The sequence below is a fragment of the Protomyctophum parallelum genome (genome assembly GCF_964188405.1).
Source record: "Protomyctophum parallelum genome assembly, chromosome: 4".
NCBI classification, from domain to species: Eukaryota; Metazoa; Chordata; class Actinopteri; order Myctophiformes; family Myctophidae; genus Protomyctophum; species Protomyctophum parallelum.
In genome coordinates this window covers 13,998,264-14,025,516 of record NC_139700.1, presented here as the reverse complement: position 1 = coordinate 14,025,516, position 27,253 = coordinate 13,998,264, and the positions used below count along the sequence as shown (strand labels likewise).

At 40.8% G+C, this 27,253-nt stretch overlaps 1 protein-coding gene across 1 annotated transcript; it reads left to right on the top strand.

Moving 5' to 3' along the window:
- Positions 1–17,564: 17,564 nt before the first annotated feature.
- On the top strand, positions 17,565–27,114 carry ints14 (integrator complex subunit 14). Its single transcript, XM_083762947.1, has 12 exons — positions 17,565–17,628; positions 18,582–18,860; positions 19,448–19,555; positions 19,659–19,814; positions 22,297–22,415; positions 23,081–23,223; positions 23,822–23,914; positions 24,102–24,246; positions 24,640–24,773; positions 25,211–25,329; positions 26,022–26,087; positions 26,337–27,114. The coding sequence occupies exons 2-12, from the start codon at positions 18,639–18,641 to the stop codon at positions 26,568–26,570; spliced, it is 1,539 nt and encodes a 512-aa protein (XP_083619073.1). The 5' UTR covers positions 17,565–17,628; positions 18,582–18,638; the 3' UTR covers positions 26,571–27,114.
- Positions 27,115–27,253: the final 139 nt, after the last annotated feature.

The window sequence follows — 27,253 nt, the reverse complement described above, 5'->3', positions numbered from 1 at the left end:
TAATGCATCTTGCACCCATCCCTTCTTCTATTCCGGTCTTTAAAAATGTTACATGTGACAAAATAATAGTTGTTTCTTGCATCCAAATTCTCTCCAAAGTTGAGTTTCAATAATTGAGATGAACATTATACTCAGAGTTGATTAATTTGGTTCAGTCTTACCAAATCCAGTACTGGAGTAACCTTCATCAGTTGTAACTTGTAAACAAAATGTATATGGACGGGTAAGCAGCCATGCATAGCCTAAAGCTCTCTACAATGCATAGGAAAAGGTGGCGGTGCTTTGTCTGTTCTATTACTGGGCCGGGCTGGGCTGGCTGTGGAAGATAGTTTAGTCTGTCCTTACTCCCTGCAAGACCATCTGAATTCTAATATGCCCATTACTCACTATCATTTTAAGTCTGGTCACATTGTTTTGCAAATTCACTGGAAAAACTGTGTGGCTGCCCTTTGCATGCTCCACTATAGTTAATAATGTTAAGGACTGTTGGTGGCCATCCTATTCAGGTCTCTCATTGGAGAGAGAAAGGTGGGGTATTTATGGAGACAAGAGGTTGTGTTTCATCCACGTTAATTTGAATTTAATTGAATTTGTGATTGGATTTCACTGCCCCCGAAGTTGTGGGGCACCAATCAGGGACCAGTTGTCACCAGAAGCATTTTTTTAGTCCGCCCCTTGAAATGCAGGTTCAACATTGAGATTCCAGACTAATGATGCAGTGATATTAGTCTGGCCATGCCAGGCTTCCATGTATGGCATTTGATTTACCACGTTCATTCAGATTTATTTTATTTATAGTTAATATCAGCTCTAATGGAGCAAAATTATCTCGCACCACACCCACTTCATACAAATCTGCACACTACTAGAGACATACGTGTCTTGGTGTCCAGATTCTACTGGTTTATCTCAAAGCACGTTATAGACCAATGGTTCAAGAGAAAGTGCAAAGGGAACAACCTTGCATTGAACTTCTTGAAAAAGACAAAAGGAGGAAAGGAAATGTAACATCTCTCAAGAATGAACCCTCCTGCAAAACTGTATCATATCCGCAAGCACAGACGAACAAGGGCCAAAAGGCAAGGTGAAGCTCAGGTGGAATTCCGTCTAGGACTGGATGTTCCCCTGTGCATGTTCCTCACCGCTTTCTAAATGTCATGTTGTGTAAGGTACATGTTTACCAATTTACTATAAGAAAGAAGCTCTATATTGATATTATCCAAAAAACGGTCATATGCAGACTCATCAAAGCCACACTTCGAGCTTGGATTGGTTATCACAGTGCCATCTTTAGATATGACACTTGTTGTGACCAGATACCTGATGAAGGTCGTGACTCGTGAGACCGAAACGTTGTATTAAACTCAGTTTAATAAATCTCTTGATCTCCTGTCTCTCACTAACATATTGAAAAATGGTCCAAAGCCTCATATAACCAGCTCTTTTTGGAGAGAAACAGAATCACTAGTCTCAAACCACATTGTAAAATACCATAGAGAGCAGCACATACTTCTGCTACTAGTTTTCCTGCACGTTCCTTATCGCGTACAGTATGGTGTTGCTTCTAACAAAGCCCTTCACTGCCTCCAACAGAATCCTAGTTTCAGAAAATGAACCCATAATGAACTCCAGAAATTAATTGAATTTCATTTATGCCATAAAGCAGTGAGGAGTTAAAATGCCATCTAGGAGCTCTAGCAGCCATCAAGGTTACATACGGTAAATGGGTTTGGGATCAGACCATGTAACTGTGTTCTGAACATTTTGAAATAGATCTTAGACACAAAGAGAAAATCTATTACTTTGTCACAGAGAAGAAATTATAATCTTTTACGGAAGGGTTCATTAAGTGCGAGATACCAATCATCATACCTGTGTCGGCTGCCGAAGCAAGGCGTTGGTCAATATTCTTTGCCTCGCCCTTTTTTTTATTACTACTACCTGCTCCCAGAACCAGACGAAGGCCTGTGAGATCCAAAAGAGTTTTGGTTAATAGGTCATAGAAACCAGCATCAAAATTATTAGGAGCATATGCATATATGCTCCTAATCTAATCTTTAGAGATGTCCCGATACTGTATCGGTATCGGGAAAAGTATCGGATCGGCCCTTATTTGTCATATCGGGTCATATCGGTATCGGTGAAAATGCCAGTCTAACCACAGATCCGACACAGGAGTAAGGGGTTGACACTATGGCAGGTAAATAGAATGTTGGGACATGTGGAATTTGCTTTGGAGTTGCCCAAACTGCAAGTGCGCATTTGAGTGAGGAGTCTGCTATAAACACAACACGAGATATATATATATATAGCTATAAACACAACATGAAATCACGACACTGGTATCGGTATTCGGTATCGGTTAACACAGAAATTGAGGTAGCGGGATCGGATCGGAAGCGAAAAAAATGTATCGGGACATCCCTAAAATCAATGCAATGTTCTTCCCATCTGACTCAATCTTAGCGATGGCAATCCGCCACCTGTATCCACCCAAGAAACAATAAAATCTAACTACTGAGAATCGTGTCCTTGGCCTTAGAGCAGACAAAAATGAAATAGGGTGATTAAACTTATTTACAAAATGACCGGCACCTTTCCAGAGTATAACCTGTATGTGATTTCTGGACCATGGCAAAATCAACTCAGTGGATTAGGGCTAGATTAGCGGGTAGAGCGGCTGGATGGGAACCACAAGATTCCCAGTTCGATCCCAGTCTCCCCCAGAGTCCTTGAGCAAGACTCTGAACCCCTAATTGCTCCCAATGTGCAGGTTGGTGCCTTGCATGGTTTCCTCCACCATCGGCGTATGAATGTGTGTGTGAATGAAATGCACAATCTATGTAAAGCCCTTTGGATAAAAGCACTATATAAATGCACCATTTCCATTTCTAACATTTTAGAAGATGCATGCAGGATATTAAGACCCCTGGCATTGACAGAAATGCAGTTGAGATCAGTCATGTGATGAATAATGGACATATTTGGAGCTTAATCACCTCAACAAGGAGGATATGGCAGCCTAGATCCCTAAAATAGCTCTCCCAAAAAACAAAAATAACTAGAACTGCACTCTGTCGAGTGCATACTTGCTTGTTGCACACTTATGGCCTACTAGTGCGCAAGCAGAGCGCACAAGTACTTTCGACCGCTACAAACTGTCAAATCTCAGTTTCTCTGTGAAGGAACGTTTGAAATGTTGATTAGGTTTAACTATTTGCTACCTACCTACTTTATGCATGTTACGTAATGACTACTTGTGCCTGATATGGCAGTGGTGCCAGATTACATACATGTATACATAAGAGCATTACCTTTAATTATCCCAACACTAAAACATATCGTCATTATGTCACCATCGAAAACCAATTACACTCTGGCATTGGGTCCTTTAATCCACATCTTTATTACGTCATCATTGAGAGCTAGTTATACATATACTATGTATGTATGTATATGTAATTTGTAAGTTGATTAGCGGTATATTTTATGTTTACGTCATCATTGAGAGCTAGTTATACATTTGTAAGGGACCAGAGTACATGGTGTGTATATGTATAACTAGCTCTCAATGATGACGTAAGAAATATGTGGATTAAAGGACCCGATGCCAGAGTGTAATTGGTCTTCGATTGTGACGTAATGACGATATGTTTTAGTGTTGGGAGGATTAAAGGTAATGTTCCTGTGTATACATGTATGTAACCTGGTCCCAGCAAATCAGGCACAATTTGCTATTTTATTTTACAAATTACATAAATATAGTATATGTATGACTAGCTCTCAATGATGACGTAAGACATATGGTCATGTATGTAATCTGGTCCCAGCAAATCAGGCACAATTTGCTGTTTTATTTGCATACGCATCAAAAGTGGCGGGTTGGCTGGGACGGTGCATACGGACCGGGCGAAACTATTACTTGCGCGCTCTGCTTGCGCAAGTAAATATACTATATATATGTAATTTGTAAGTTGATTAGCGGTATACTGTGGTTACTTTGCGCCAAAAACCGTCCCAGCCAACCCGCCACTTTTGATGCGTATGCAAATAAAACAGCAAATTTGTGCCTGATTTGCTGGGACCAGATTACATACATGACCATATTTCTTACGTCATCATTGAGAGCTAGTCATACATATACTATATATATAATTTGTAAGTTGATTAGCGGTATACTGTGGTTACTTTGCGCCAAAAACCGTCCCAGCCAACCCGCCACTTTTGATGCGTATGCAAATAAAACAGAAAATTTGTGCCTGATTTGCTGGGACCAGATTACATACATGACCATATTTCTTACGTCATCATTGAGAGCTAGTCATACATATACTATATATATAATTTGTAAGTTGATTAGCGGTATACTGTGGTTACTTTGCGCCAAAAAACGTCCCAGCCAACCCGCCACTTTTGATGCGTATGCAAATAAAACAGAAAATTTGTGCCTGATTTGCTGGGACCAGATTACATACATGACCATATTTCTTACGTCATCATTGAGAGCTAGTCATACATATACACACAATGTACTCTGGTCCCAGCAAATCAGGCACAATTTGCTATTTTATTTTACAGATTATATATGTATATATATAGTATATGTATGACTAGCTCTCAATGATGGCGTAAGAAATATGGTCATGTACATATACAAATAAAGTTTATTATGTATGTAATCTGGTCCCAGCAAATCAGGCACAAATTTGCTGTTTTATTTGCATACGCATCAAAAGTGGCGGGTTGGCTGGGACGGTGCATACGGACCGGGCGAAAATATTACTTGCGCGCTCTGCTTGCGCAAGTAATAATGTCATTGTGATTGGGATACCAAACACATTGTGGGACTGCCGCAATGTGTTTCTATAAACAAAATTTATTTGAACCAATAAATGGATAAGGTATTGTTCATCATTGATTCATTCATTCAACATTTATTCATTGATGAGAATGATACACACACACACACACACACACACTCCAGAGAATGGGAAGTGATAGTGAACGATAGGAAAAGAAGCCTGACCTTCAACCATTCGAACCAATCATCCAAAAGTCACCAGAACAGTCTTGTGAAACACCCACATTCCCAGAATGGCCTTGTGAAGCGCCCACATTCCTACATCTAGATACTGTATAGGACTGTATGGTATCCCAGTCAAAATATGGACATAGTCATCCATCCGTCACCCAATGGTTTGTGGAGTCCCATTTTAAACCTTGAGTACTGCACATTTGCCTGTCTATGGCAGCAACTTGTCAATCACAATGTCAGCCACACTCTGTATTGTCTATTTTACTCTAAGGGCTGTATTACAAAATTAACACTTCACCACTTCTTAACTTATCTTTATATAATTGGTCCTCACTAATGTTCATGATAAAATAATCCCCCAGGCCGAAGGCATTGGGAGAGAGTATGTTTTGCATTCCGTCCGTGTGCCTGTCCTTCCATCCGTGTACAGTTCATCTCCGGCACCGTTGGCCCGGCCAATGCCAAACTCTGCACACACACTCCCTGGATGCCAACGACTAACCTCTGCCCTACATTTCATTACTCGTACACATTATCCATACATCACACAAATCGGTACTAGTAGACACTATCTCTATATTCCCAGTTCGATCCCAGTGTGCTCAACACGGATCTGTCTCCTTTCCCATAATCGGGATGGAATATTATTCCATCCCGATTGGCTAAGATTGCCTTCCAAATCTTGCATGATTGGTCTGCTTCGAACAAAATACCACAAATCATGAACACAGCATGCAATTTCCATGAAATTATACACGTACATTCCCTCTAGGCCGAGGACAAAAATCAGCTTCACGGCGGCTATAACAGACCAATTCCCCAGTTTTTACCTATAACTGCACCGATCTGTGTACAACTTTGTATGCGCACTCCCTAGAGGCCAAGTAAAAACCTTTGCCCTGCATTTTTCACATCTGCTTATACCGGTAGTTAGTTCTACCATGAGGCAGATATTTGCAAAACAAATTTCTTATCATTAGGCAGATCTTTTTTAAAGATGGTGTGCCACATTTTTTGTATTTTTCCAGTCTATGAGGTGACAGTACTTCATTAGACACCCTGGAGTTGTTTTTGTGTGCAAATACTTTGTATTTAGGGTTTCTTCCTGGAGGCTAAAACCTTGACAGTCAAACGGGCCAATGAAATAAACAGTAATATAGTGACACCACACTATCAGCCCCTCCCCTAACCCCTCCCCCTTTATCATAAAACTACAGCTGTGGGTGCAGCTTCAGTTCAGGTGGATCACCACCCATCAACACCCACCAGGCAAACTAGGCACACTTAATTAACTGGTGGGCGTGTCCACATAAAAGCATGATTTTAACAAATACTGTACACTTTTTGGAAAAAGTTATTCCCCCTTATATTGTAATAATACCTGATGATCATGTTTTAGGTTGGAAAGAATCGTGGCACTCCATCTTTAACAAGATTTAAAAATATATATTTTTTTATTATTGTGAGAGCGATGGCTTACATTATCGCATTGTAACTTTTCATATTCAACTAACTTCGCTGTCAGTTTCTTAATCTCTGCCAAAGGGCACTGTTTCTGTTTCTAGCATGTCACCTCCGCACTGGAGACCTGCAAGCACATCCACTTATTTCTCCTCAACAGCAGAAACAAGGTTCAATTCCTAACATTCATTCTCTGTTAATTAAAGTTCCTTCTGAATATCTTTAAAATGTGTTGTTTGATCCTAGATAGCTTTGGAGATGTTCAAGAATAACAGCTTTAGCAGTTATTCGAATAATCCAGGGTTTTGTCATGTCTACACATTCATCTTGAAGCCCTGTTGTTGAGTTGTGTAAGATAGTTAAGTTATTTCTTTGGGGCAGCCAACTGATTTCCACCAAGGTTGATGAAAATCTGCCATCCATTCTTAGTTTAGTTAATTTATCCACAGACACACATAGGCTACACAGACAGGAGCCATTATAAAAGTTGTTTCTATGAATTGGAGCCATGCATTGATTGATTGATTGATTTACATTGAAGGCAGTATTTATCACATAAAAATCACACCCAACATACATCATCTCATTCTGGCCAATCACAATTTGCGTCCTCACTTTTGTGCTCAATATTTGTGTTTACACAAACCATCAAAGCTGGACAGAAAAAACTAAACAGGAACACAGTGAAATCAAGTCTCAAATACTACAGCTACTAGTTATTGCAAACAACCAGCAAATAAATATGACAGGCATAGAATATAACAATATTGTTCCAATGCAGCTGCTAGCCTCAGCAATGATCAGCTCATTACAATTCACAAGACGATAACATGAGCTGAAACGACTCTGACCAAGATCTTCAGAGTTGTCAGAATTGCCATTATATTCACTTCAAGTCAAATGTATTTATAGCATATTTCATACGACAAGCATAGACTCGATGTGCTCCAATGTGCTAGTCTCCATTTAATAGACATGCCATATATATCATAATCTGTTTATTTTAGTTTTAATGTGACTATATTGTAAATACATAAGTCATATTTAAGCATTTGTCATTATGGCTTTGCACACATGCATGGCCTGTGATCTCCATGGGCTTGAATCATAGCTTTGTTGAGATAGGTGTATTTGATTGGTTGATTTGGTGCAGTAGGGGATGCTGGCTGTGCTCCAGGTTTATACTGTATATAAGCTCAACCAAAATCTGATTACTGAATTAGAGTAGTCGAGCATTGTCTTGCTGCTTGGTGGCCAGAGAGACAAATAAAAAGGGACCAGGGGCAAGAGAAATATGTTGAGGTGGAAAGTTACCTTATCATAATAAAATGAATAGTAAGCTAGTAACCCCTCTTGGCCCTCTATCATGAAATATTGGGAGGTAAATAAAATAAAAATTAACAAAAGCAATTCAATTGAGTTTTAAGGCTATGTGTCCAGTATTGTGTCATTATTAATATTGTCGTTGGACGGGAACCTTGTTTGTCCAATACCTTTACTTTTCAGGAAATTGAAAAAAATAACCTGTGTTCCAATTGATCCAATGTAGTTATGCTGTACGTGTTACAAGCTCTTGTTAATACCTTTCATTGGTTATATATTTATAAAACTCACAGACATACCACTTTCACAAAAGTGGCAAAATGTGCCGAACAAAGCTCACAGCGAACGTGTTGTTACTGTAGCATTATAGCATACAGTAACTAAGTAGGGCATTCATTTACGGCGGGGAGAAAAATAAAAACGTTGAAATATATATATATATATAAGATGCATTTGCTGTCTAACACAGCAGTTATAACTCTTCCTTAACCATTTTTTATGTGTTAACTTGAAATAAAAGCTTTGTAGTGACTGTGACTAGAGCCAGTACAGTTCATTCTGTCCAACAAGCCTTTCCATATTTCCACTGTACAAATGAATCACGCCATAGACTGAGGTCGGTATTTATCTACTTAGTAGGCCTATCAATCTGGACTTAGTGCTGCACATGAAGCATCTACTAATCCATGTTACTGAGAGAAGGTTCAAGGTTAGCTTTATTGTCCCTTGCGGGAAATTGGTTTGCAGCCAGATCATAGTTAAAAAATACACAACAACAACATTCAATACAAGACTAAGATCTAAGAACAAGGCACTAGAGACAGAGAATTCATGACATTCAATAGTAGAAAAGTCAGCAAAAGTGCATTAGTGGGCAGTATGTGCAAAGAGGCAAGAATAAAGTGCTATCTGCTGTTCAGCAGTTGAATAGCAGCCGGGACAAAGGATAGTTTGAACCGATTAGTCTTTGTAGTGGGCACCCTCAGCCGACGACCTGAGGGCAACAGTTCAAACTCAGACCGAAGTGGGTGATCCGATACCTCCAGGAGGGAGGAGGCTCTCTTAAGCATCTGCCTCTTGTACAGATCTATGAGTTGGGCTTGGGTTCTCCTAGAAATCTTACTGGCCACTTTGATGAGGCTGTTGAGCCTGTTCTTGTTTGCCAGGGTCAGATTACTGTACCAGGCAACCATGCAAAACAGATTCAACTAGATAAAGTGCCAATCGGCACAGGTCTCCACCAGGATTCTTCCTCAGCCTAGTGGGAATATGCGTGCACAGTTTCATCGCAATCGGACGCTGCGTTGAGGAGTTGTGACGATTTGTAAAAAGCGGGCTACTCCTGAAAACTGTAGGAGGCAATCGTGGCCAATCAGGATGGAATATGAGAAATCAAACAAACCTGTCTTGATCACATGACTATGGAGATCATGTGTACCGATTTGCGTGAAATGTGGATAAAATGTGAAGGAGTAATAATAGAAAATGTGTTTTACATATGTCGGCCTCCTGGTGGCGCTATAAAGAGCAGATGTGAAAAATTCCAGGCAAAGGTTTTTCCTTGGCCTCTAGGGAGTTGGCATACAAAGTTATCCACAGATCCGTGCAGTTAGAGGTAAAAACACTTTTTGGCCAGTTATAGCGCCACCTTGAGGCTGAGTTGAAATTGTTTATGTGGCATTTCGTCCTCGGCCTAGTGGGAATGTGGGTGCACAATTTCACGGAAATCACGCGATGTGTTCATGATTTGCAGCATTTTGTTTGAAACTGAGCACTCCTGTGAATTTTGGAAGCCAATCTTAACCAATCAGGATGGAGTCTGAGAAATCTGAAAGACCGGTTTGGTTGAATGGCTCTAGAGAGACTGTGTACCAATTTGCGTGATGTTTGGACAAAATCTGTAGGTTTACTGTGCAAAAACTTGTTTTGCACAAAGCGGCCTCCTGGTGGCGCTATAACAGGCCGTTCTGGAAAGTTTGGGACAGAGGTTCATGGTTGGCATCCAGGGAGTGTGTGTGCAAAATTTGGCATCGACCGGGTTAACGGTGGCCGAGATTAGCTGCTCACGGACGGACACACGGACACACGGACGGACGGACACGTGGACGGACGGACACGCGGACGGACGGAGTGCAAAACATACTCTCCCCCATGCCTTCGGCTGGTGGAGACAATAAAACTTCTATAGAAAAGAGTCATCATTACAGACGAGACATTAAAATAACGCATTTTCCTCATAAAAAGAAGACGCTGCTGGAATTCTTTTGATGTAGAGGCAACATGAGAGTCAAGGAGAGTTTGTTGTCAAGAACGTATTTATAGCTCTCTACAACTTCAATTTCTGTGCCCTTAATGAGTGTAGGAGCAGGACTGGGAGGAGTCCTTCTAAAGCTGATGATCATGTCTTTTGTTTTGGTCACATTTAACTGTAAGAATGACTTGTGTCACTTACAGTATGTCACACCAGGATATGAAGTCATTGACAACTGGCCCATGCTGTACTGCGTGATTTCTTTCTACGTCCGAGCATAGACATGGTAACGCCCCGCCTGCCTCTGATTGGCCTAGTACCGACACTGCCCGTCTTGCCTGTCCTCTGAGATGCAAGGGTACTCCGTGGTGGTAAATATAAGTACAAGAGAATGGCAACACACGACAGTAACTTGTAACTTTAATTTTTCTAGAAAAGCTCCCGACCGGATCATACAGACTTTTGAAACAGAGACCAGGCTTTCCTCCGAGCCTGGTGAGGCGAGGTTACATGCTGGATAGTCTGCCGCGAGGTTTTCTTTTTGCAGATAAGTAAACATGGGATGGGACAGAGGCACGGTTACTCCGTGGTGGGAAATAAATAAATATCTTTTTAGTATTAGTTTACTATGATTAGATTAATACACGATAATCAACACTAAAACTTTAATTTAGATCACAGCCAGATCAAATCATAGTTGTTCAATCAATTATTCAATCAAAGCAAACGGCACAAACAATATTAGTTTGCCTCTTCTACAAAAATTTAAGTTACAAGTTACTGTTGCGTGTTGCCATTCTCTTGTACTTTTATTATTTCCCACCACGGCATAGCCTTGCATCTCGGAGGACAGGCAAGACGGGCAGTGTCGGTAGACCAATCAGAGGCAGGCGGGGTGTTACCATGTCTATGCTCGGACGTAGAAAGAAATCACACTGTACTTCATTGTCTTCAAGAAGGCTAACAATCACAGAGTCATCAGCACATTTGACAATATACCCGTTAGGGTGATTGCTACAACAGTCATTGGTATAGAGAATATACAGTAGTGAGACAACAGCCTTGGGGAGAACCAGTGGAGGAGAGCAGCAGAGAAGACAGGACCTCATTTACCCTCACGCACTGAGACCTAACAGTTAAGAAGTCTATGATCCAGCCAACAAGGTTAAGATCCAGTTTAAAATAACTGATTAGCTTCTGGGCTAGAAGATGTGGCTGGATCGTGTTAAAGGCAGATGAAAAATGGACAAACAGGGGCAGGGGCACTCAGTTTAACAACACCTCTAAGGACATGCACCGACCAAAGTGAAAGGAAATGGTAAGGGTGAAAGCCCGTACTGAACCTTGAATGACGGGAGAAATATTAAGAGACATACTCAGAAATAAAATCTTCTCTGAGCAAGAAAACTGAACCTGGCAACTACCGCCCAGTTTCCATCCTTTGTTCGATCTCAAAGGTTATAGAGGGATTCATTCAAGAAGAAATAAACAGCTACCTAGACAACCGTAAACTGCTGTTTGAATTCCAATCTGGCTTCAGCACATCCCACTCCACTGACACATGCCTACTGTATTTGAACGACTACATCAAATGTGAGGTAGATTTAGACAATTTCTGCGGCATGGTCATACTGGACCTCCAAAAGGCATTCAACATAAATAAATCATTCAATTCTACTGGACAAACTGAAGGCAATCGGTTTTGATAGCACCTCAATAAACTGGATGAAATCAATGGAACCATGTCCTCATCCCTCCCGGTGAACTGTGGAAGCATACTTGGGCTGTTACTGTTTCTTCTTTACATGAACGACATGAATGCTGCCTGTAACTGCAAATTGCTCTTTGTGCGGATGACTCAGCATTTTTGGGCTGTATTCTTGACAATAAGCTGACTGGTGAAAGCATGGCAACAAAGGTGATCAAAAAAGTAAAACAAAGAACAAGATTCCTGGGCAGAATGTCCTCTTTTGTTTTGCTCTAATTCAGCCCTCCTTTGACTATGCTTCCACGTCTTGGTCCTCCAGAATGCCAATGTAACTTAAAGGGACACTTTTTGCCAAAATATATATGTTAATGACGTTTAGAAGATTTAGAACACTTTCCTGGGGGTCTTTATGTGTGTAATATGTGGGTTTAGATATTCTTTCTGATGTCATGGACACTGGTCTCACTTACTTCCTGGACTACATCAAGGACTGTCTAAAGAGGACAAGAAGCGAAGACCGTACGGGCGCTCACATGGTGCTCCATGGAAGGAAAGAAACATGCGCAGTTGCAGACCAAGGAAGCTGAACGCGGAAGTGTTGGCTGCATAAAGCCCATTGCGCATGTTTCTTTCCTTCCATGGAGCACCATGTGAGCAACATGGCGGCGCCCTTACGGTCTTCGCTTCCTGTCCTCTTTATACAGTCCTTGGACTACATGCTGTCTCAGTAAGACAGGCCCTCCCCCTATCCACAAGGAGGAGCAGTGCACCAAAGCATTATGGGAATTGTAGTCCAGGAAGTAAGTGAGCTAAAATCTAAAATAATTAAAACCACATATTAAACACACATAAAGACCCCCATGAAAGTGTTCTAAATCTTCTAAACATCATTAACATATATATTTTTTGCAAAAAGGGTGAAGTGTCCCTTTAAGACTAAGCTTCAGACCTCCAAAAAGCAATTAATTCAACTACTTCTTGGCCTGGGGCCCATGACCCACCTTTTTCCAACCCATTTTGCTAGTCTAAACTGGCTCCGGGTAAAATACAGAGTTACGGTAAGCAATCAAAAATGGCATTGACATTCAAAATTGTAAATGCAGCCGTGCCCTCAATTCCCTCAGTAGCCACATACCTGACTAACTACCTAAAAGTGAGCGACACCCACAGCCACAATACTAGACTGAGTGAGAACAACGATCTGGTACCGCCCACTTTCAAAACAAATGGGTAAATTCTCCTTATACAGCACTGCCACCCAAGCATGGAATGCCTTGACCCCCTTCCTCAAATGCATATCACAAACATATTTTACATCAGGCCTCTAAATCCACCTTTCAGCACGCCCAAGGGAGAGGAAATGATCACCCTTCCTTTTTCCCCACCCTGTACATACAGTACAGTGTTTTATTTTTCCTGTGACATGTCATGTCTATGAATTGATTGCATAGGGCCTAAATGGAAACAAGACCACAAGGACTTTTTTTTGGTGCTATGCCTTTTGGACTAAGTGTTGGACTGTACTCTGTTGCTGTTTTTACATTTCTGTCTAATAAACAATTCAATCAATCAATCAACGCAAAGCAAGCATCATTTTTGGTCAGAGAATGTATCAGTGGTGACATGGAATGTATTCACCTCCTCCTAATGGTTCCAGGGTGTGGGTCACGAGTTGGAAAATGGAGTTTCTCAATGAGCTGTTGTGTAAGGAGGCTGTACTCATCCCTCGAAGAAGGGATGGTTTCTGGGAGAAAGAGATGGGTTCACAACAGACCGTGATACATACAACATCCTCCAACAGGCGGGTGGTCAAACTAGAAATTAGATGTGCAGGCTACTGACCCCCATTTAAAGCCATTTATATCTGGGACCCCCCCCCCCCAAAAAAAATTAAAAAAACTTCCGCGGGCCACAAGGGGGCGCTCCGCGGGCCACAGATGGCCCACGGGCCGCTAATTGGGGAACCCTGGCATACATGTAAGTGATTTTTATAATAATTTCTCAATTGTTAATTAATTTGTTAATTTATTTGTTGTATCAATTATTTGTTATTTACCCGTAAGTGATTCTTGTCCAATGGAGGAGCAGCATTGCCTTCAACGTCCTTCACCTGTGTGCAATACATTTTCTAATGATAACCATTAAGTAGGAAATCTATAGGAATAAGGTTATAAATACATTCATTTCAGTTATGTAACTATGTTTATACATAAATCTCCAAATACCATGGCGCATTGTGTCTAAAAACAAATCACACACTTCTTTACACCTATGACGTGATAATAAAGATTCTTCTGATTCTGGGGCTTACGTCTTCCAATGGCTTTGTATATCTGTCAAAAATGCACCGATATTTATTGGGTTAAACGTAAACTTTGGTACGAATAGACCCTCCCCTCATTATACCTAAACAGTATCATATATATCATGTGATGCTGACAGTGTTTACAACAGATAATAAAACCCAGCTCCAACCGAGCTACAGCAGTGCTGTTGTAATGTCTCAAATGTTTAGGGGTTTGTTGTGGGTGATTGGCTTTGGTCCCCCAAGGCGTACAGCCGGGGTGCCCAAAGGGTAGATCATGATCTACCAGTAGATCACAACGGCTGTGCAGGTAGATCACATGGCATGGTCCTACAAATATATTTAATTTATATATAAAAAAAACTGTTTCGCATGTGCCACTTGAAGTGTTGTACACAAACGTCAGTAGCATTATAAAGTTATAATACAAAAAGAACCCTACCAATTAAAAATGTCCCTCTATTTCCCATTCCAAGTGTGCTTGTCTCATGTCTTACTGTATGTAACTGTTCCAAAGCACATCAGGTAATTTTTTTAAACAAATGTCAGCAATGGGATCAACATTTTTTTGGTGGGTAGATCTCATTGAGCTGGTAATTTTGAAAGTGGCTCTCAAGTCAAAAACGTGTGGGCACCTCTGGCCTACAGTGTATCAACCAACTCCAGTGCCGTGATTGTCACATAAAAAACATAGATGGGAGTTTCATATCCAGTGCTGTAACACCAACACGTGTACACTGTACAGAATGGACTGTATGCATTTGGGCAACTTCAGTCTGGGCCAAATAACTTATCTGACATTAACGGTTTGCTGCCCACTTGGTCATTCATAATGAAGCAATTTAATCAGTTAAAGTTAGGATAATATTAATTGTCTTTAGGGATACGAATGAAATGCATCCGACTCGACTACTATAGATAGCTCAGTCATACCAGTTTTGCTCTATGAAAAGGTATAATACTGTACTGATAACATTAATATGTGGGCCCCATGTAACCTTGGGCCCCATTAATCATTATTATTTTTCACTATACATACCTTTTCCTTTTCCTTTTCATTCTCCTCCTCCAAAGCAATTACAATGCCCTGGTGTTTGTAGATCTGGGTTTTGACGGCCCGCTCAATCTGCACGTTGAATTTCATGCAGATCACATAGACAGTGTAGCCTCCCAACAGCAACATGCTCTCCCACCACATGATGTAATTGTCCAGGAAGAAAACAATAAGCATAATGAGGTCAAAGATGTAGAAGGACACGTCTCTGAAGAGTGGCCACCAGGTCAAATGGAGCATCTCCTTCGAAAACACAGCACACATTCCAATGACAAACAGAATGTTGAACACTGCAGAGCCCACAATGGTGCCAATTCCTACGTTGCTATGGGCGATGAAGGTGCCTATGAGGGAAGTGAATAGTTCAGGGGCCGAACCTCCAGCGGCCATGAAAGTGGCCCCTGCAACGTCATCGGATATGTCCAGCTTAACTGTTATTACTCCCAGAGCAGGAACAAAGAACTCATCGCACACAATTGCCAGGGAAATAAACATGTAGACCATCCCAAAAATGTGGAGCGACACCCAGCCTCTCCTGCGGTCTTGTACAGAGAAGATGTCCTGGGGATAGTCACCCTGTGCCGATTCTTCAGGTGAGGCAGGCATGGTTGTGCCAGGACTAGGCATTGGTGGTGTGGGTGTCTCCTTTGGAGGTTCAGGAGCCACGTAGATACAGTGGACAATAGTCTGATTTGTTGTTGTTAATAACAAAGGCTCATCTGTGGTGGGGGGTGTTGTCAAATCTAACGTTTCAGTTGTGTGATGGATCTCAACCATTTCTGGTGTGGTTTGGTCTGTTGGCTCCCACTCCAGAGTCGCAGTGATGGGTTCCTCAAGGGCCAGAGTCTCCAGAGTAAACTCCTCCAGCCCTTCTGTTGAACCCTCTCCAGTGTCCTCTCCAATCTGAGGCAGCAGCAAGGGCTCCGAAAGCCTGGCACTGATGCTCAGCTGGTAAAGGGTACACAGGAAAACCCCAGAGAGAAGGAACACAACCCGGCTCAGCTGTAGTCGCTTTCTCCGTGTACAATGCATTTTCCTCCAAAGCAACAGTGGTATTGGCTATGGGGAATTACACTGCACAAAATGAGCAGTGCAAAAAGGGTGGGTCCAGCTTGGTCCCCAGAACACCATGGGGTGATGGTGTTTTTGGTGGTGGTTTTAGGTTTGCAGACGGATGACTCATGTCATCTTTTAACTTCTACAGAAAGCCCAACCTGAGAAACATGAAAGGGCACATTGAAAGTTAAATGATGCCTAACCAACAGATGGTATAAACATTTGTTTTAATTATATTTAGGCAATGAATTTGAGATAAGACACTAGTATCAAGGAAAAGGAGTATGCATATTAGAGAGGTTTTCTTTAGACTAATGATACAAAAGAAAATACAGGCTTTTAGCTGTAGGCTACAGCACAGCTAAAAGCCCAAATCAGAAGGCTAGAGCTCAAATTATTATTTTAAATAAACAAATGAAATTAACCAAGATTTTAACTAAACGTTTAGCTCATTATTACATCAAAGAAAACAAATAAATAGGCCTAGGCCTATATACCAGGGCTGCCACGTACAGGACTCCTGCATTTCCATTTCCCCTGGCCTGGATTTCTCCTGCTTTTGGTTTTCTGGTAAATTCACCAGAACACAGGAACTTAACTATGTTAAAAAGTTTATGGAGGAGGTCCCCCAGAGTTCCCCCACCCCCTAAAAGAATCCCCTATATTCCTCCTGATTATTACAGTCAACCCTGTTGGCAACCGTGCTAAAGCCTACATAAGTACATATAGTATCCTATATCAAATTAAATAATAGAAGCACTTACGGATGCAGGCTTCGTTTTGACGGTACGATTTCTGAAATCAGGGACACAGAATATCCAAGAAAAGACTACCCACAGCTGGGTTCACTGCATGGCACAAACCGTGGAGAGTCCAAATTGTGCGCAGAGGGGTCAAGTAGGACGCGCCGCAGGACAAGTCTTCACAATGGATCAGCATAAAACCTAGCTAATAGGCTACCTGACGTCTTAATAGGATTAGGGGCATTGTCTCACTCTCACTTTATTATCATAAGCTTAGTCCATTCATTTAAAAATATTTAATTGAATAAAATAAAAAAATATTGTTACTCACGACGTTATTATGTTAAATCTTGTCAGTCTTTGTTTAAAGTTTTATGAAGCCAAAGTTTGAAAATAATTTAATGGAAATATAAGGGTAACAATTATAAAAAATGGTTGACTTGAAACTTTCTCATTTAAAAACTACAGTGTCAGTAGAATATATTTAAATGTCTATAGCGAAACTGTGGCATATTATTATGTTATTAACTTAAACGCGATATCATATATATCGACAACGCACTCTTTTTTCACGTGCATCTGTAACTAGGTAGGAACTATTAATGCATTGGTCGCAGCTCAGCTTCAGCCCGGACAGAATAGTCGTCGTACACAACACAAACCTTTTAATGGCGATTGAAACTTGACAGCAGGCACGTATGATTATTTTGCTTACTTTGTTTTGTTTACATTACATGTACATTCAGGTGCCTTTTTACACTGTCATTCATTTTAACGAAACAACACCAGTTTCAGTATTGGGATATGTTTGTTTTCTTTGATACAAGCCAATGCTAAATTAAGTAGCTATTGCAACGTTAGTTAGCTGCTAAACAAAGGCTGTCTTATATCATTCATTATTACATGAAAATACAACAGTTACATTACACTTATGTTCTGAGGAATGTGGAGTTTTTTTTTGTTCTATTAGAAAAAACATGGATTGATTGAAAATTGCATTAACAGTTTGTAGAATAAGCACAGTTCGAGGACAGCACAGTTCAATAGTTCAAATGGAATGAATCTAGATTTGCAATACCCTCTTCCATTGACTCACCATTCATCCAATTTGCTTTAGCGATCTGCTTGTATGAGCTACTTTCTTGATTGATTGATTGAAATATTTATTAACAGTTTGCAGAATTACAGTACATTTCAAGCACAAACTCAATACAAATACTGTCAAGATATTCTCTGCAGGTGATTAGTTTGGAGGCACTCGTCGTTGTCACTGAACTGTGGCCCTGCGCGTTTCGCAGAGGCAGCAGCGCGAGTGCTTCCAAACTCCAACACTTAGAAAAATAATCACCTGCAGGGAATTTATTGACAGAAAGTAGCTCATAACATGTCTAGGCTTATAGGCTGGATTTTTATGAAACAAAAGCTTGGCAGATTGAAAGAGGATAATTCAAGCTTGGCCTAGAGTTGCATGTTGGTACAAGCAATACAAGCAGATCGCAAAAGCAAATTGGATGAATGGGGAGTCCTTTTCAATTAATCAGAACATTAACGTTCAGTCATTTTGTCATTTCTGAGCAGCTAGATAACTTGTCTTTAACTGAACAACTGACAGTCACAGTAATCACCCACTGTGTTTTCCATACAGCTGGAATACGTTACGTTGCCATAACTCTGCTTTAAGAAGTCATTGCAAGTAGGAGCCATGCCTACTGTGGTTCTGATGGACGTGTCTTTGTCCATGACACGGTCTGTGTCATTGGAAGGCAACGAAGAGTTTCAGAGGAAGAACTTGGCTGTTCATGGGCTCACCATGCTGTTTGAACACATGGCTGTAAATTACCGTTTGGAGTTCACATCACTGGTGGCTTTCTCTTCCCTCTATGAGCTGTTGGTGCCTTTCACCAGAGATTACAACACATTACAGGTAAAGCCACATTTGTTCTGCAGCGTTAGTTACTCTATGAAAATAGCATGTACAGCTCCATCTCAATTAATTAGAATATTGTGTAAAAGTTCATTTTCTTCCCTAATATAATTCAAAAAGTGAAACTTTCATATATTCTCAATTCATTGTGCATAAAGTATTTAAAACTTTTTTGTTTTAATCTTGATGATTATGGCGTACAGCTCATTTCTCGTTTAAAAAAACATTTTTTTTAGTGGTCTCGTAAAATATTCTAATTTGTTGAGATAGGATTTTTTTATTTTCATGAGCTGTACGCCATAATCATCAAGATTAAAACAAAAAAAGCTTTTTAATGCTTCACTTTATGCACAATGAATTCAGAATAATATGAAAGTTTCACTTTTTGAATTATATTATGGAAGAAAATGAACTTTTACACAATATTCTAATTTGTTGAGATTGAGCTGTATTTTCATTGGTCATCACTTTGTTGTGACATGCTATGTGTCGAGCATCACATCACATTGCATGTAACTTTGTTGGCAAAGCATAAGAGTTATTAGCATACTCAGTTATTATCTGTCAATTGTATCAATCCTGTACAGGAGGCTCTAAGCAATCTGGAAGACTATGATAAAACTTGTCTTGAATCAGCTCTCAATGGAGTCAGCAACATAGTGCAGCAGGAGTGGGGCAGTTCCTGTCCCTGTCAGGTATTCTGTAAAGTTTTTCCACCTGGATCACTGGTTAATTTGTAATAGAATAATGTAATGCAACGACAAGGCGATTGTCTTCTCATCTTTGCTTTTCCTGTAGCTGGTGCTGGTGACAGATGGGTCTCTTGGTATTGGAAAGGGTTCCTTGCGTCATTCCTTGCAGACACTGAAGCAACGTGCAGATGACAAGAAGTTCCCTCTCCCTTTCCCTTTTCCTGCCAAGCTGTTCATCATGTGTGTCGCCAATGCAGAGGAGGTATTGAGTCATCTTATTTACATTTTTTACTGTATATTTTTTTATCCTATGAATTCTGCAAATGTAACGGCCCGGGATTTGAACCCCCGTGTGGAAAGCCAACCTCATATCCACTAGGCTAAAGGGACATTCCACCTTGGCCGGGGGAGATATTAGATATTGGTCATCAGGCAGAAGCTCTGAGACACTGTGCTACACTAGCACTGAATTGTGTTTATGAAAGAATCCAGAGCTGGGGTAGAGTTGCATTTTGTGCTTCTTTATAGACAGGACAGTGAAGTCTTATACTTTTGGCCTAAATATCTTACATTTCTGACTAATAACGTATTCAATCAAGGTGGGGAGAAGGAATGAAATGCAGCACATATGATTGACACACTTAAGTGCCCACCCTATCAAGGCAATATTTAAGGTCATCAATCCAAATGGCCTTACATTTGATAAATGTACTTGAATTGCAATAGAGCAATTTCATTTTAATAGATTTAACGACTTTCACAACGTTTTACTACATTTCTTACGACAGTCTCGGTCAAAACATTTAGGCCTTTAATAGGGAATGTCCCCATCAGTTTCTTTTGTTCCCGAATCCCGATCCGATCATTTGATTTTGAGTATCTGTCTAACGATTTTTCCCGATCTGATATTTGTATAGAACACTTATGCCATATTGCAATACTACAATACCTCAAATCACAGACAATATTTATTATCTAATATCATGATATGGATATAATGTTGATACTAGGGATGTCCCGATCACCTTTTTTTGCTCCCGATCCGATTCCGATCATTAGAAAAGGACGTGATCGGCCCCGATTTCCGATCACGTGATCGGAGCGGGACAACCCTAGCCTTTAGTGTAATGTTATAAGTGCTAAAGGTAGCTGCATTCTCCACTAGAACACCAAAAGAACGGCTGACAGGCAAATGGCAATTCATTCTGCCACAGAACACATCTGGAAGCCAGACCCTGCCCACCACGACTCGTGCTGTTTGCCGTCACTTGAGCCATGTACAGTACAGTACAGTACAGCCAGCATAATACCTGTTGTTGTGAAGTCAAGTTCTGTGGGGAATTGATGACGGAGTTATGGAGAAAATCTGTTCTGAGACTGCCCACCCAAAGCTTTGAATGTAGCTTTGGGCAAACCGAACAAACTTAGGCTGCTTAGTGTACTATATGCAGACATTTTTCCTTCCTTGCAATATTTGTTGTTCACATAAGAATATATTATAGAACATGTATTCCTTGGGCAGTATGTATTATATGGGACTAAGCAAACTATGGGTTTGCTCACTTATAATGGTGATGCTGCCACCTAGAGGAGTATGTGAAAACTTAATAATTCAGAGATGGCTTGGTTTAGTAAAACCTTTGGTCCTTGGCTGACAGATTTTAACAGGATATGTCTAAAAATGGTTTTGTGGGGAAAAGCTGGCCATGGGCCTTTAGAAGAACTGATTCACTTTTACTATTGAGTGTAGAAAAAATACAGTATTCTACTCTTTATACTTAATAGTAATAGTTTAATTTTTAATTTTATATTGTTGTCTCTTCTCTATTCTTAGGACTATATTTTGTAACTGCAAATCGTTGTACTTGTGCTTGTACAGGAATTAATGTCACTTGTTGGTTCTTTACAAAGTTTGCACTTTGTGGGTCTTTGGTGGGTGGGAAGTAAAACTCAAACTCCTTTTATTTTTTTTAAATAAAAATAAATAAATATATATATATGTATTTTTTTGTAACCCATTTTTCACCCCTGTGTCAATTATCTATTGTGATCCTGGGCTCTACACACCCTTCGCTAGCCTGGGGGAAGCAACGGACTTGAATGCTTCCTTCATCCGTGAGTGTCCAGGTTGCTCCTTTACACCTGACAGGGGGAGTTTCCCTGGTTGGACGTAGCGTGTGGAAAGAACACGTTATTCCAACCAGTTACTTTCCCCTCCATCAGGCGCCCTGGCTGGCCAGGGGGAGGCAGTTTATTGACCAGGATTACTGCATGTTTTTTGTGAGGGTACCTACCCTAGGGGACACGGGGAGAACATGCAAACTCCACACAGAAAGGCCCTTTCGCCAACCCCACCTCGGGTATGGGCACTGAGGAGAGGACACGCTGCCAGCGCCCACAGTGTCCCGAGCGGGAATCGAACCCAGGACCTTCTAGCTGTGAGGCGACAGCACTACCGACCGTGCCACCGTGCCCCGCACTCAAACTCCTCTTGATGTTTTGACAGGGATTAAAGCCAAAAAGAATCCCAAGACTGAAAATGTTTTTTTGCAAATCTACACTGATGCCATTAAATGACCCCTATGAAATCCTCAGGACTGAAATCAGTCCCCAGGACTGAGAACTTTAAGCCCTGTGTTTTTATCTTGAATTGATCTTTGTTCATGTTTGCCTGAATCTGGTTGTATACGTACTTGTTGTGCCTTGGTTCTTATGAAGTGAATCACTCTGTTTTGTAACTCCAGCTGCAGATGACTGACACAATGGACAACTTGGAGGAACTACTTCATCTCAGTGGAGGAGACGGACAGATCTTCACCATGGAGGGACAGCTGTGCTTGAAGAGTGTACAGGCCATGTTTGGGTATGTCTGTGTTTACAATGTATACCTGTGCTTGTGTCCAAGGCGTTTTCTTCCTGTGCTATACACTGAGCATGTATTCTGCGCTGCTCATGGTGGAAGGCATAGGTTATCAGTGTTATCACATGAACAAAACAGGTTGAGGATGACTGTTACACACAATGGGCTCTAGTGTCGCGTAAATAAAAAGATTTCTATCATTTCATACACAATGACTTATGTTTTATTTCTTCTACTTGCCCCAAGCAATAGTTGGTGTCAATAGTTGATGTCAGTGTATTAAATGTCAATATATGAATTAATAAATGTACCTGTATTTGTTCTTTATATAGTAAGTCAGTAAGCCATGTTATCGAGTCTTGAGACTTCCAGTCCCTTGATGTAACAAAAAATAGCAAAGCATTGTCATGGACAAACCACACTGTTTGGGTTTCATTTGTGACATTCCTGAACATCTTAAAGTTCTTTAGACTAGAACGGCCAGTAAAGAACATGCAATAATGTCAATAAATTATCTTGGAGTATGTCTGGGAAAGCACACCTCTACGACATAACAAACAAGGCTTCCAGCCGTGAACTCATGCACTCAGTGCTTGTTGGATTGGGTGGGTATTATTATGAAATGTATTTTTATAACACACCACTCTTATCTGCTCCTTTTACTCCAGGAGACTGATTGACTATGCATACTCACCCTTCCATGCTGTGCTCCACTGTGGCAACCTGTCCTCAGATGTACAGGTCTTCCCTCGACCAGAACCTGTAGTGGTGGATGAGGAGGTGGACCCTATTCCCAGAACTGTTAATACAGGTAACCATCTTGTTTCCCAATGCAGTTCATAGTATACAATACAATACAAATTACAAATCCCTACAGCGGCCGCCGGCCGGGCGAGGTGGCCTACCGCAGTATCAAGGGCCAGACCACCAGGTTTATGAACATCTTCTCAGAGGCGTATCTACAATAAGGCGAGGACAGGCGTCCACCTGTCCAAATCCATTTTCTGCTTGGCCAAAATCCATACACTGAGGACAAAAACAAGACCTGAGAACTATTAGTAGCGTGTATAGAGTGCGACCCTCAATCACCCATTCGCATGTTTCAGGCATGCCTTTGTATCCTACTGTCTGGCAGGTATATCTCTTTGAAAACCTTTAGTGCTACTGATTGTGCGCGGGGGGACGACAATTAACATCTTGCCTGCCCAAAATGTAATTCCTGGAAACGCCACTGCATCTTCTTTCTCTTTTCCGGAAACAATCGAAACAATGGAGCTTTCACCAAACAATAATTTCACCTACAGTTTTATACCTGTAAACTTGTGATGTGACTAAATAAAGGTGATTCTGAATAGAGGCATGCCTTTTATTACAAGTGTTTATTTTATCATTTGATATATTTGTTGCAGATTTGGAGATCGTGGGCTTCATTGAGATCGGCGACATCTCCAGCCCTCCCGTCATATCCAGACATCTAGTGCTACCCATTGCTGTAAACAAAGGTTTGTGGTACAACATTTTTTAAAGTCATGTTACCTTTATTAGAATAGGGCTCTCAATGCACACACAATATACCGTGACAAATTGTGAGGTTGTAGATCTGCTATACCAAATCTTCACCTATTATGACATGCCCAAAATAGAGACACTGGGATTTATGTGGTTAACAAAATGGCCGTTTTATTACAGAGGTGGATGAAGTTGGCACAGGAGCCACAGATGAGCCAGAGGAGGAGGCCTCAGCCAGTCAGATTGCAGGGAAGAGCCCCAATTTCTGTGTCCTTCTACATGGCAGTCTGAAGGTGGAGGGCATGGTGGCGCTGGTACAACTGGGGTGAGCAGAAAAGATGCTTCACATCTACTACATTTCATCGCTGTTGGGCAGAAACCTTGTATGTCCAAAAACATTGCGGGGTGGGGGGGGTGTTCTAATCTACATGGATCCAATGTAGTTCTTATTTAGTCACTACTAGCTCTTGTGATAATATATTTTATTGGCTATTATAACCTACAAACAGACTTATCAAGTCTGCCATTTTATTTTTTTCTTGCGTTGTGCGTATTTCATGCGTTGTGAGCTTGTAGTTAGGCTATTTTCAATATTTTTCCATGATACTGTCTATAAAATAGGGTTAATGAAATAAAATAAAATAAAACATACAAATAGTTTCTGCCCAAATGTCACAATTTGAAATATTCATGTGAAATAATAATAATCTGTCTGCAGGCCAGACTGGTACGGTATGCTGTACTCCCAGGCAGACAGCAAGAAGAAGTCTAACCTGATGATGTCTCTGTTTGAGCCTGGTCCAGAGCCTTTACCATGGCTAGGCAAAGTCTGCCAGCTGGGACCTATATCAGGTAACCTCCTGTTCCCAGTTCCAAGGTTAATAGAAGTCAAGGTTCTCACCAGCACACACATTTCGAAAAAGCGGCTAGTAACCTCTCTGCATACTTTTAGCAAGCCCTTTGTGGGCAGACCAGTAAATGCCACCTGCCATTGGTGAATTTGACTGACAGCTGACGCTTGGCTACACCAGTGTTTTATGCCCCACTGTTTAAAAGAACACATTGCCAAAAGTGTTTTGCTTGCTGGCTTTATCATTATTACACAAAATAAACATATTATTGTTGGATTCCCCGACGACACACTAGTCTAGTATAGTCCAGTTGAGAGTTCAAAGGCTTTCATGTGTACATTATCAGTTATCATTGAGTTAAATATTCACATCTGCTTCCTGTGTGCCTGGCATAGTTTGGCTCGATTCCCATTTTACATGAGATGATTCTTGTTTCAGAGGCGGCTGAAAATCCCTATGGAGAAGATGATAGTAAAAGTCCATTCCCCGTACAGCCGTCGATTAAACGCAGCTACGCCCAGAATGTCACAGTTTGGATTAAGGCCAGTGGGCTTCAGGTATGTTACCTGCTGTAGCTCAAGAAATCAGTAGATGGATAATATGCAAATGCATAAGTCTATAATATCACATAAGTCTACTCCACTACCCCAATTGCCGGATGATGTCATTTTGTTGGTAAAAGATTACTTTTAATGGCCAGGATGTTTGTTAAAATAAGTGTTATAGTTCTATATTCAGATACTAAATCACTGCTATAGTGTTAGTGTTTGTTCCGTACCCGTGTTCTCCCTGTCTCCAGTTCTTTAGTAAACAGAAAATACATTTTCAGGTCAGGATACCAATTGCATCCAATCAGGAGAGAGAACTGATGATACAGAGGATAAATAAGTGAAATTGGAAGTGATGATACAAATAAATGAACGGACAAAGTTCTGTTTTGTGTACTAGATGTTGAAGATACAACTGCAGCCAGTTTTTTGCCCAGAACTTCACCACACCAACTTGTTTATCCATTTTGACAGCCTCATCCTCACAGAAATCCAGTATAACTTGCTCGAAGTGACACACTCGAATGGTGGCACTTAAGTACCAATCACCTGTTGTTGAGATGTTGTTTGACACCAATGTGTTAGAAGGACCAAGCCACCCACCCACCCATATTTGGGCCCTGCATTAATATAGACGCATACTTTATTATGTTGTAATTAATATGTTTTCATTCACTGATATGAATACTATCGCTCCACAGACTGACGTGCAGAAGATCCTGAGGAATGCCAGGAAACTGCCAGAGAAGACTCAAACATTCTACAAGGTAAAACCCATGCTGGGGGAGAATCTAAAAGCTTTAGATTTATTTTGTATTAAACAATACATTGTAGATTCCTGTTCTGATCTAATTCCTCTCAAATATAATTTCGGCCATTGTTGTATATTTTGAATTTGAAAGGTATACCATTTATTATTGTTATTTATGGGGATAACTACCAAAACGGACACAAAACAATAAGCTTTTAACTAAGCTTGTTGTTCACTCATGGTTGTTTTTCTGCAAACGCATCAGGAGCTCAACCGTCTGCGGAAGGCTGCCTTGGCCTTTGGTTTCTGGGAGCTGTTGAAGGGAGTGGGAGAGCTGCTGGAGCGGGAGTGCACACTGCTGCCAGACTCTGCACACCCAGATGCAGCCTTCCAGCTGTCCCACGCCGCCCAGCAGCTCAAACTTGCCAGCACTGGTGACTCCCAGTATGCCGCTTTCGACCATAACATCGCTCCGATGCATACAGACTTCTCAAGCTGAGTTGGGAACAATGGACTGAATTAGCACACTTTCATATTTTTTTATATATGTTTTTTTACAGTGTCAGACATTGAAATCCATGTGACAGATACAATCCAAAGTCCCCCCTCCCCATACCAGCTCATATTTACAACAAAGGGCTGTTAAGTGGTCAGGAGAACAAATGGTGTATAAACTGCTAATTTAGTTCCAATGTCATGCAAGATAGCAAAACCCGGTCAAAAGAAGGCCCAATTTTGTAATTGTTGGTGTACTGTGTGTGTATATAGATTTTGTAACACTGTTCCAAATAGTCTTTCATGACTGCTTGAGTTTTATTTGAGAACCTTTATTCTGTATCACACTGCCACATTTCAGAAATGCTGAGGATAAATGTACGGTATGTCCAAACTAATGAATAGAAATATCAAAAGTTTGTGGCATGAATCATTTGTCATAGCTGTTAAATGCAGATGAATACAAATACATTTAAAAGTGAAACAATATTATGCTACTGGAATGCCCATGCGTCGAACCACAGGGCATATTGAATACTTTTAAGACACTTCCTTTGGTATTGCCTTTATTTCCACAATTATTGTATAGTTCTTACCCTGAGATTTGTGTGGCATTTCACAAAGCAGGAGAAATAGAATAAATTCATTTCAGACTAGTCATTGCTTACTTGATGAAGCTTTGTGTAA

Bases quoted from the DNA above. Each gene is read 5' to 3' on its own strand.
- ints14 (XM_083762947.1), top strand. From the start codon at position 18,639: ATGCCTACTGTGGTTCTGATGGACGTGTCTTTGTCCATGACACGGTCT. The intron at 24,247-24,639 runs GTGAGCAGAAAA...ATCTGTCTGCAG, and splicing joins GTGGCGCTGGTACAACTGGG to GCCAGACTGGTACGGTATGC. The intron at 26,088-26,336 runs GTAAAACCCATG...CAAACGCATCAG, and splicing joins AGACTCAAACATTCTACAAG to GAGCTCAACCGTCTGCGGAA.